This window comes from Oncorhynchus gorbuscha, linkage group LG07, assembly GCF_021184085.1.
Source record: "Oncorhynchus gorbuscha isolate QuinsamMale2020 ecotype Even-year linkage group LG07, OgorEven_v1.0, whole genome shotgun sequence".
Classification (NCBI taxonomy): Eukaryota; Metazoa; Chordata; class Actinopteri; order Salmoniformes; family Salmonidae; genus Oncorhynchus; species Oncorhynchus gorbuscha.
In genome coordinates, this window is record NC_060179.1 from 47085590 (window position 1) to 47096250 (window position 10661).

At 41.6% G+C, this 10661-nt stretch overlaps 1 protein-coding gene across 1 annotated transcript; it reads left to right on the forward strand.

Moving 5' to 3' along the window:
* Positions 1-492: 492 nt before the first annotated feature.
* LOC124039233 (neurogenic differentiation factor 2-like) lies at positions 493-4479 on the forward strand. The gene is made up of 2 exons (XM_046355137.1): positions 493-654; positions 3013-4479. The coding sequence occupies exon 2, from the start codon at positions 3020-3022 to the stop codon at positions 4085-4087; it is 1068 nt and encodes a 355-aa protein (XP_046211093.1). The 5' UTR covers positions 493-654; positions 3013-3019; the 3' UTR covers positions 4088-4479.
* Positions 4480-10661: the final 6182 nt, after the last annotated feature.

The following is a 10661-nucleotide window of genomic DNA, read 5'->3' on the forward strand; positions in this document are numbered from 1 at the left end:
TCCACCCTGTTAGAAGTATACACTAACAGGTTGGAAAATGCACCTGAGCTTGACTGTTTTTCGGAAAATCAAACGTGTCCTTTTCTGATAGAATATAAAAACAAAAAACATACTTTATTTTTCAAAAGTTAAGAGGTCCAAAAAGCACCAGACAATAGGAATGACCTAGCTAGACCTAAATAGATTCATAAATGGGTGTCCATTGTTAGGCCTATGCTCTGATAGGAGTGAAATTTGTCATAAAAACGACATCAAACGAGAACATTTCATTCTCTCTCCGTTTTTGTTACTCTCTTTCTCTCTCTTACTGGCTGGCTGTGACAGATGGCGAGTCCCTCTTCCCCCCAGAAGGCACTCTCTGTGAATGCGGGCGCATGTCAATCACCCGCGCTCATGTCATGACTCTTGCCAATGATGTGTCAGCCATATGGCCTTGCATCATAGCTTGTATGTAACCCACCCAGCCCTGGTAGAGTATACCGCACTACTGTATCTGCGCAGTTGGGGTAGGGATAGCACAGCGAAAAAGCAGCGAGCTTGACTTCAGCCGCACCAATTGAAGTGTCCATGCAGGAGCGGTGTGGACTTGGACTGGCCACCCGGAGATGGTCTAAACAAACGCGCTTTCGCCTCTCACCCAGCTCCAAGACGGCGGTAGGTTTACATTTTTTTGGGTGGCCCTCAACGAATTTATGGAACTAACACCAACGAGATAATTTATACAAAGGTTGAATGGAACATGTGTTATTTCACAAGATTGCTCTTTAGAGAAACTAGGCTACAGCGTATATTGCGCATGAATGAAATGATATTGTTCAATCCTCGTTGTTTTATCGCATATCAAGAGTGACAGAGTCAAAGACATAATTGAATCCTGCTCCACGCTCTTTATCCGCGCTATCATGTATCGCGAACACGGGAAGGGGTTGATTCCATGCACAGCGCGGACAACTACATGTAATAAGAAAGCCTTTAACGATCAATTTGACATGCATTATAGGTCCACTAAAAAATCCACATGCATTATTCTATTCATATCGGGGGCTTATCGATGGAGCTTAGTCGTTTCCTTTGAGAGAGGGTTGGGACTTTATTTTAAAAGTCCCTGAAATCGTATCTCCGTTTGAAATGGAGCCATTTAAGGGACAGACTTCATTTGACAGAGCCTAAAATCAAATCAAAAGGAAATCATACTAAGCAGCACATGGGATACGGTACATGTGTCTGTGTGTCAGAGCATTATGGCCCTACAAGATATGAAGGAGAGTGAGTGGTAGCGGAAGAGAATTCTACTTTTCAATTCACATTACATCCTTTTGCCTTAACTTCGTTGTGGCTGGCAACGCGACATTCTTGGTCAGTAGCTCAAATTGACCATGAATATGACAGTAAAATACCACTAGCCAGTAAGCACAAACTATTCAATGACAAACGTTTCTTATAAACATATTAAACTCTTGTATATTGCAACCGAACCATATACAACTCTTGAATAATGCAACAATTCACAAGCAGACAATGATTGGTTTTATATTCTTGTCTGTAGGCTACACGCATTACATTTGAGCTTCAAGACCAAATACAGACTTGCTATAACAGCATGTCATTAAGTAACGTTAGCCTATCCGAAATGAAAGATTAACCCTGTCATACAATATTAAAGTAAGCTACAGTAGGCCAACATTACAACAAACCAGGGTTAATTTTGAACAATATCATGCAAATCATTACATGTGGTAATTGTGACTGATAACGTCGGTATGCTATAACACCGGGAGTAGCTGTTTATATGGAAGTAAATCAAATGTCTCAACTAGGGTCCAAAGTTGGTTAGGTAAGCTACCAGATCAGGAAAAACTCTGGGCCCCAGGAAAACAACACCGCCATATAACGTCCAATGAAGAAGCCTGAAGGAGGAGAGATTACCAGAAACAAACTCTGTTTACCCTTTTATCTGTGGATTAATTGTCGGAGTAGAGGACCTTGCGCATTTCAGGTAAAATAACAACCTAATGTTTATATCCCAGGACAAATTAGCTAGCAACAGCAAGATAGCGAGCTAAATTTCCATAAACGTTTGCTTCTTGACCTGTCCCCAAATGAATATAGATTGTTCAGAGTTCGTTTTGATATGTAAACCTGTGTGTCCTAATCGTGTCTGGTGTGGAAGGACACAATCAACATGCGCATGATGACGCACGCGCGAGAGCGTTCTGGTCAGCATGTTACTGTAAACATAGTTGTCCAGGGATGATTTTATCCTCTTTTTCCAAATCCAGATAACCTACAAAAATATAGACTGAAGACTTAGTTCTGCTGTGGCAGCCTGCTAATTGTTGAAGGGGAAAGGGAGGAAAAGAAAGCTAAGGCTATTTTACAGCAAATCTGTCATGTCAAATTGGCATAACCATTTAGGCCATTCACACTTGCGTAGAATCGGTTATTATTCGATGGTAATAACGAAGTAAATTGTGAATATTATCAGACATTTCTTTTAATTTATGGGTAGGGTATATTATAATATTAGTCCACAATTTTATTATGCCTGTGTTGGAATGTGGCCAGAAATGGTGTGTGTGTGGGGGGGGGGTCTACTCGCCGCACAATGTGCCCCATGGGACCTTATGATCAGCCAGCCCATAGGGCCAGCACCGAAAAACCTGCTGTGAGACTGCACGCCAAGGCACGTGCACGGATAATTGAGGGAAGCGCTTAGTTGGTCCCGTCTGTCGCCCCTCTGTAGAAACCCCCTACTAAGATAAAACATATATTTAATAATAGCCTGTTATTTTGACGAATAGCCTAATCAAAGTCATTTTAGACTCATGAATTAACACTATGTCTAAAGTTCTTATAGGAACATTAGCCTATTCTATTAGAGGCCTATGGAACGTGGCTGAAGTGCACACATAGGTATACATCTAATTTTGGATAAGACATCGCCTATCACCAAGACCATGCACTGTCTGAAACTGCTTCTAGTTCTCATCTGTCTTGTGATGTGTTTTCCAGTGCCACCATGTTGACAAGGCTATTCAGCGAGGTTCTGCCGGATGTCCAGAAGCTCTCGGGTTGGGTGGAGAACAGCGAGGGCGAGGACTCCAAAACCAAGGAGGAAGACATGGGTCCCGTGCAAGACGACGACTTGGATGACGGCGACGCCAGAGAGGGAAGCAGCCGGGATCAGTCCGAGATGGCTGGGGATGACGTCGACGATGAGGACTGTGGTGATGAGAACGAGGGGGAAGACACAGCCGAAAAGCCCGGGCCAAAGAAACGCAAGATGACGCCAGCACGAATTGAGCGCTCCAAGGTGCGGCGTCAAAAAGCCAACGCACGAGAGAGAACGCGTATGCACGATTTGAACTCTGCGCTGGACAATTTGCGCAAAGTAGTCCCCTGTTATTCCAAAACGCAAAAGCTCTCAAAGATAGAGACGCTGAGACTGGCCAAGAATTACATTTGGGCGCTCGGGGAGATCTTGCGCAATGGGAAAAGGCCAGATGTAGTATCCTACGTGCAGACACTGTGCAAGGGCCTGTCCCAGCCCACCACAAATCTAGTAGCTGGTTGTCTGCAGCTCAACTCTCGGAACTTCTTGACAGAGCGGTGTCCTGACGGGGCCCGGTTCCATGTCCCCAACTCCTCTTTCTCCGTGCACCCTTACTCCTACCAGTGCCCCCGTCTGTCTAGCCCTCAGTGCCAACCCGGCTCCAGTCGGCATATGAGGACCCATAACTACGGCTACGGCGACGCGGTCTACCCAGGGGCAATCTCCCCAGAGTACGACAGCCCAGACTATGGGGGCCATCACAGCTCGCCTGTGTGCGTCAACGGCAACATTTCCGTGAGTCAACAGGAGTGTGGGTCGCCGGACACAGACATGAACTATCACTATGCTATGCACTACTCTGGACTGTCTGCTTCGCGCGCCACTGCTGTCCACGGACTAGCGTTCGGCACATCGGGAGCGCGCAGCGGTTCCGCGCACTCTGAAAACGTGCCGCCGCCATTTCATGACATGCACTTATTACACCATGACAGGACGCCCGTGTACGAGGAACTTAACGTCATTTACCACAACTGAATTCACCAAAACCCTAACAACACACCGGACCCCTAAATACCCAACTAAAAACCATAACGTTGGGCTATAATCGCCGATCCATTTTGACAGTGGATGAGGTTTTTAGAAAACGGAAGGTGGGGTGGCAGGAATTGAGAGAGAAATACCAATATTCTCAATGTTGGTTCTCTGGTTTTATTGATTTCGTTCCTGAATTGTCGTTATGCACATTTGAAGGTATGTCAGAAGTCAATATTTCCAATCAAATGTCGCCGTGTATGCATAATGCGAGTGCACTCAAAATAAAATGTGTCACATGAACGAAACATCTTATAAAACTTAAAAAAATAAAAAACATATTTTATAATTATCTGACATGAGGTGGATGAACAAATAAATTATTTCTGACTTGAGAAATTGAGTCAATCTCACTGTATGCTGAAGGGCAAGAGCTCCACCATGGAATCACAAATACATTATTTGAGTACATAACTATCTAAGTGACGAGAACCACTTTCTGCATTAGGTTCGTTTCCAAATCCAATATTGAAACGAAAGACAATTCATCATTAAACTGACCAAACGCTTGATGGGCGTTTTAGGAATAGGTCTATAGCCTAGTATGCTCTACACCCTAAAAAATAAACGTTTCCTGGAAAATCCTTCGGGCTAATTTAAAGTAATCAACCTTTAGATTCCTGTAGGATCCATTAGGATAATTAAGGTTAAGGGAACCTTACATTTAATTTAAGAACCCATAATCTGCTATCAGTTCGTTTTTTAAACGTTGTAGACATAAGGGATGCCTTGAATAACCCTGTTCAAAAGAGGGGTTTTGGAACCAGCAGTGCGCTCCTGAGTAAATGGCGCTAGTGCGTGTATAATTTTACAAATGTGATCTCTCTCATGCCAGCAAAAAAAGACGCGAGCACTAGCTGTCGCCAACCAGAGCCAGGACCATGGACACTTCTTCCACTCGTGTGCCATCAACGGAAACGTCACTATTTTGTTCAAGTACTTATCCTTTATATAACTAGGCATCACCAACTACCTTGGTTAGCTCGGACTCGCCAACCATAATAGTTTATGCCTATGTAGGCCTATTGGATATTTATTCAATCATTATTTATTGAATCATTATTTATTGTAGTTCTTGTCTCTCATCACTGCCACTTTTTTGTTTGTTTAGCATAGTAAACGTTGAATGTTTATCCTGCCCCCTGTCCAGTTAAGTTGTAGATCGTTTGGGTGCTGTGAGAAACTCAGCCTCCACAAACAAGGTAAAACACACACAGAGAGAGGACGCAATCTAGGTTATGTTAAACGTGCAAAAATGAAAACATTCAGATGTTACGTCTATCAACTACCCATGTTGAATGTGTCTCATTTTGTGTATTTCAGGCTGATGTGTTGGGGCAGATTGCTTTGATAGAGAAAATCAACCTCAGCTAAAACACACAGAATACTTAATCTAAGTTATGTTTAGCTTGCAACCCAGGAAACTGGGTTGTAAAACCTGACAAAAATATTTCAACCCATGATACACTCTTTCAACATCTCTTTCCATCTTTCTCCCTTTAGTCCCTGTCTTATCCTGGACAGTTAAGTGGTGGAGAGTTTAGGTGCTGTAATAGAGAAATGTAGCAACCTCCACAAACAGGTAAGGCACACACAAACAGCGAGAGAGATGACCAAATGCCGTGAATGCTCATGTTTTTTATGTTGTGTTTGTGTCTAATTTATGTATTTAAGGCTGGTATATTGGGGCAGCCTGTTCTGTCCTCTGTATTTCAGACGAAATCAAGACAATGTGTAAGGCTCTCTATGGATCTACAAAAAGGTTCGCCTCTATAAAGTCTCTGGATGTAATTGCAGTGTGATTATAGCGTTCTGTGCCATTTCTTTGTCTTTCCAATACTAACTGAATAGTGAATTAATTTACAGTGGGATTATTGTGTGTTCTGTTACCCTGTTTTTGTCCTCCATACTGTCTCGTTATTATCACTGCAGCTGATTGCATAGCACATACTCAACTTTAATTGATGTTAATCAACACCCATAATCAATGCCATTGTTATTACAAAAGTAATTGTTAGTCTACATGTAATCTTGTATGTTTCTCTTATGTTTTAGGTATCCCAATACCCGGCATAACATGGGTGTGTGTACACTCTTTCAAAAGTACTCCTCGTTGAGAGACCAGACATTGAAGGGGTGTATAAGAATTCTCCAAATGTACTCCTCATATTAATTCACACACTAAAACTTTTTACACCACTGTGCCTACCCAGACCATGATGCTGGCTTGGATATTTTGTTCTTACATTGTTTATTCCGTCACATTTCCAGCAGCTTAACAAGACCATCATCACTGTACAAAATGACCCACGGGCTTAGTAAATATTGCAAAAGAAAATCAATGATTTTGACTTAAAATAAAAGGTTTCTGGTTTTACTTCACTTTTTTATATAGTACTTAATTTGTGTGTTGAAAATCCAAGGTAATATGCTTCTAAATTTGAACGAATATTTCTAAGTAACAATCAACAACTTAAAAATATATTCAAATGATCATTGTTGGACTGACATGCTAGTGTAACCAGTGTGAAATGGCCAGCGAGTTAGCGGGGTGCCAGCGAGTTAGCGGGGTGCCAGCGAGTTAGCGGGGTGCCAGCGAGTTAGCGGGGTGCCAGCGAGTTAGCGGGGTGCCAGCGAGTTAGCGGGGTGCCAGCGAGTTAGCGGGGTGCCAGCGAGTTAGCGGGGTGCCAGCGAGTTAGCGGGGTGCCAGCGAGTTAGCGGGGTGCCTGCGAGTTAGCGGGGTGCCAGCGAGTTAGCGGGGTGTCAGCTAGTTAGCGGGGTGCCAGCGAGTTAGCGTTTCAATCGGTGATGTCACTCGCTCTGAGACCTTGAAGTACTATAGTTGTTCCCCTTGCTCTGCAAGGGCTGTGGCTTTTGTTGAGCGATAGGTAACGATGCTTCGAGGGTGTCAGTTGTTGACGTGTGCAGAGGCTCCTTGGTTCGAGCCCAGGTTGGGGCAAGGAGAGGGACAGAAGCAAAACTTTTACATTGATGCTGTTTACCCGGATCACTGGTTGCTGCAGAAAAGGAGGACTCAAACAAGTTTTCCGAAGGTACAGTCACTGGGCCTACACGGGGCACACCCTTTAATTTGTCCATTTTCATCTCACATGTTTTTAGATACATTTTTCAAACTTGAACATTTCATTAGCTCCCTAGTCATGTGACCTACTGACTTCAAACAAGGTCCAGAATGTCCAATCAGTGGGCCTACACATTGCACATCCTTAAGTTTGTCCTTTAGTTTGTCCAGTTTACCCTTTTCTTTAATATTTATCTACAATAATTGGTAGTTCTAAGTACTTATTTTCCATGTTTTTTTATTATTTTCCCACGTTCTTTAACAGCGGTACACAATAGGAGAGAGACAGATAATATCTCCTTTCGTCGTTAATATCAACCAAACAGGAAAAGGGCAGAGTACGAGAGTCATGCTATTAATTGTCCAAAGCAGGGATGGAGAGTGAGCTAGTAAGGTGGGCTGCAGTGGGTTTGCTGGTCAATACATATACTGAACATGTAACCATAGTAATGGTGCCCAGTAAATCAATGAATAAAAATGGAATATTGACAAATGAAACAGAAATTGTAGACCTTTCATCTTTTCCAACATGTCAACAGACACAACATTTCACAGTGTTAACTTTCTCTTTATCCCTGGTTGATGTACATGTCAGAGCCTCTTCAGTGTGGATGGGGTATAGCATACATTTTCAACAACAAAGACTGCCCTTCCAGTTTGTGCTCTGTTGAACTCTTGTCTTCATTCCTAGGCAGAGCACATGGAACCACTGTTAGCAAAACAAAGCGTAACACGTTATATATAATATAAAATATCAATGCAGTATGACGAATTAGCCATACATTGTGTTATATCATAAATTGTCAAAAGAGCCACATCCAGGTTCTTTATCAGTGACAAAAATGAAGCAGTTGTTGCTTTGTTGACCTCTGAAATTATAGGCATGAACTGAACATATGGCTGTCCCACACAACTACATCAAAATAAAGAATTTACATTTACTTTGAATTAAATGTCATTCCCAGACATGTTTAGTATAAAAAATATACAAGTAGCATATAGTATCCAACCCTATCACAGAGTGAAAAAATGTAGAGCGTTTAGACTTTAATAAGAAAAAAATATTAAGTGACAGTTTCATCAGTACGTGCTTAAAGAAAGTCATATCACAGATGACAGTCTATGACAATAGAGAATTAATTGTAACCACCAAAGTGTGTTAAAGTGTGTTTGTCAAAATAATATATGAAAATGTCAGTTGTTGAACATAATACTTCTATTTGCAATAGCAATTTATGATATATACAGATGAGGAATATTCCATATACCAACACTACATGTAGGACGGACATAAGACATTCCCACATACAGTATACACATAGAGGTATTTTTCAGCTATGATTTTACTACTCAGAATCCAGAATGGATATGACAATGAGGCCAGCACAGGATGTAATACACCCTTACAATCTACTTTTTGATCTACTTGACTTCTTATCTGGTAAACTGCTACTGTGTGTCAAGAAAAGAGCCCCGATTAGGGGTTAGTGAACTCCAGTAAAGAAGGCCTGGTTTAGATTAAAAACTTGCCTTGTGTCCCCGTTCATAGGGGCATGAGAGACTAGTCAGTGGTAGAATTGAGTTGGCACTTTATTGGCCCAAACACCCACAGACCCACAAGGTTGAGATTACTCATGGACAGTAATTATTATTATTATTATTATTATTATTATTTTTTGCATTGATGCATTGTGTCTTCTAACTGTCCAAGAATAGGATGCAAAGTGTTAGAAAATATTTATTCCCATAAATACAGAGGAGGATGTCTCTCCTCATACCTCTGGCACTTTAGTCAGACTGCCAGACTGTGTATCAACTTCATGATGGGGCTGGCAACACAGTTCCCATTGACTAAGCACCACGGAGACCAATCAGGAGAGAATACCAATACCAGGGTGCCAATTTAAAGTCAAGGGGTGTGTCTGTGCCTTTAGGATTACTCTCTCTTTACAGAGAACCCCTGTAGTTCAAGTCAAGAGCTACCCTTCCCCTTTCAGTCTGCTCTGCGCATGTCTGAAAGTGACAGAGCCTGCAGCCAAGAGACTTTTTCACAGTATGTCATAAAAAAGTATTGCACTTATGAATGTATGTGAAATACTAATATGTATTACATCCAGTACAATGGAATAACTATAGTCCACTGACTATATTAAGGGTAGTCAGTGGACATTCTGAATCTTGTTTGAAGTCGGTCAGTCACATGACAAAGGTGCTATTGACATTTTAAAGTTTGAAAAATTAATGCAAAATCTTGTGAGGTGGAAATGGACAAACTGAAGGTGGTGCAATGTGTAGGCCCAGTGAGTGGACATTCTGAACCGTGTTTGAAGTCAGTAGGTCATATGACCAAAGAACTACGGAGAAATTCAAAAATGTAAATAAATCATTTAAAATAGTGCAAGATGTAAATCAACAAAAAAAGTGTGTGCAATGTGTGTCTATGCCATCGGGTTAGCAAGAAACAGTTTAAAAAGTTTTAGGAGGGATAGTTAAAGAGCTGCTGAAATGTGAAAATTAGATTTGTCACAATGTTGAAGGTCCCTAACTGCTGTTGGTGGACGTAAGGAAAAATACAGGCGAATATCCAACCTGAAGCTGTCTTTACCTCGGGCTACAGTAGCTAACGTAAACTCACGTAAACTCGTACATCGCCTTGGTCCGTACAATTGACCTTATTTTAGCGCCCCCAAAACGTAATATTTTCAGATCAACTGTAATGTCAATACCATTGTAAAGCACACTTTCTCCTCTTTCCAACGAAATAAATGGCATGACCTAAACGATCTGTCCAACTTATCACCTCATTGCCTCTAAAATGTAAAGAAAACACTATAAAGAGTTTATATAATGTGTCATTACATACCTATTTGAAGGTTTGTGTTGAATTTGAATCGGATTTTTAGGACTGTGCTACGACGATCTTAGAAGTAAACAGCGGCTTTGAGAATGATGATCGCATGCAATGATGACGCAAAAAAATGACTAGGTTTCCCTCCCTTACCCCTGATCACTGTCCATTTCTTGTTTTTAAAGGATGAGAGAAGTGCTACACCTGGTGGAGAGAGATTGTAAGACAGAAATAGTTGCTTTATGTGTACTGTACGTTATGACACGTCCCGATGTAACGGAGGGTCCGTTTTTTCAACTTTTCTCCAATACTATAGAGCCATTACCAGGTCGTTCAAAGCTTGAGTAGAAACGTAGTTCACACCCCAGATTTTGAAGTCAACAGTCGCTACAGTCCCATTAGTTTTCTTTGCAGCCTCGTTTGAATGTTGCGGTTGCGCACATTTGTACGGAATGGGGTGAGTTTACGTTAGTAAGTTAGCAGTGCGTTTTCTCACCTCGGCACTGTTTCTAATCTTTGTCATTTTTGTGTAAGTTTTATTTGAACCGAAATAGCTATGTAACATATTAGCTACCTAGCTTACCAAA

Coding starts and splice junctions, on each gene's coding strand:
- LOC124039233 (XM_046355137.1), top strand. CDS start 3,020: ATGTTGACAAGGCTATTCAGCGAGGTTCTGCCGGATGTCCAGAAGCTC.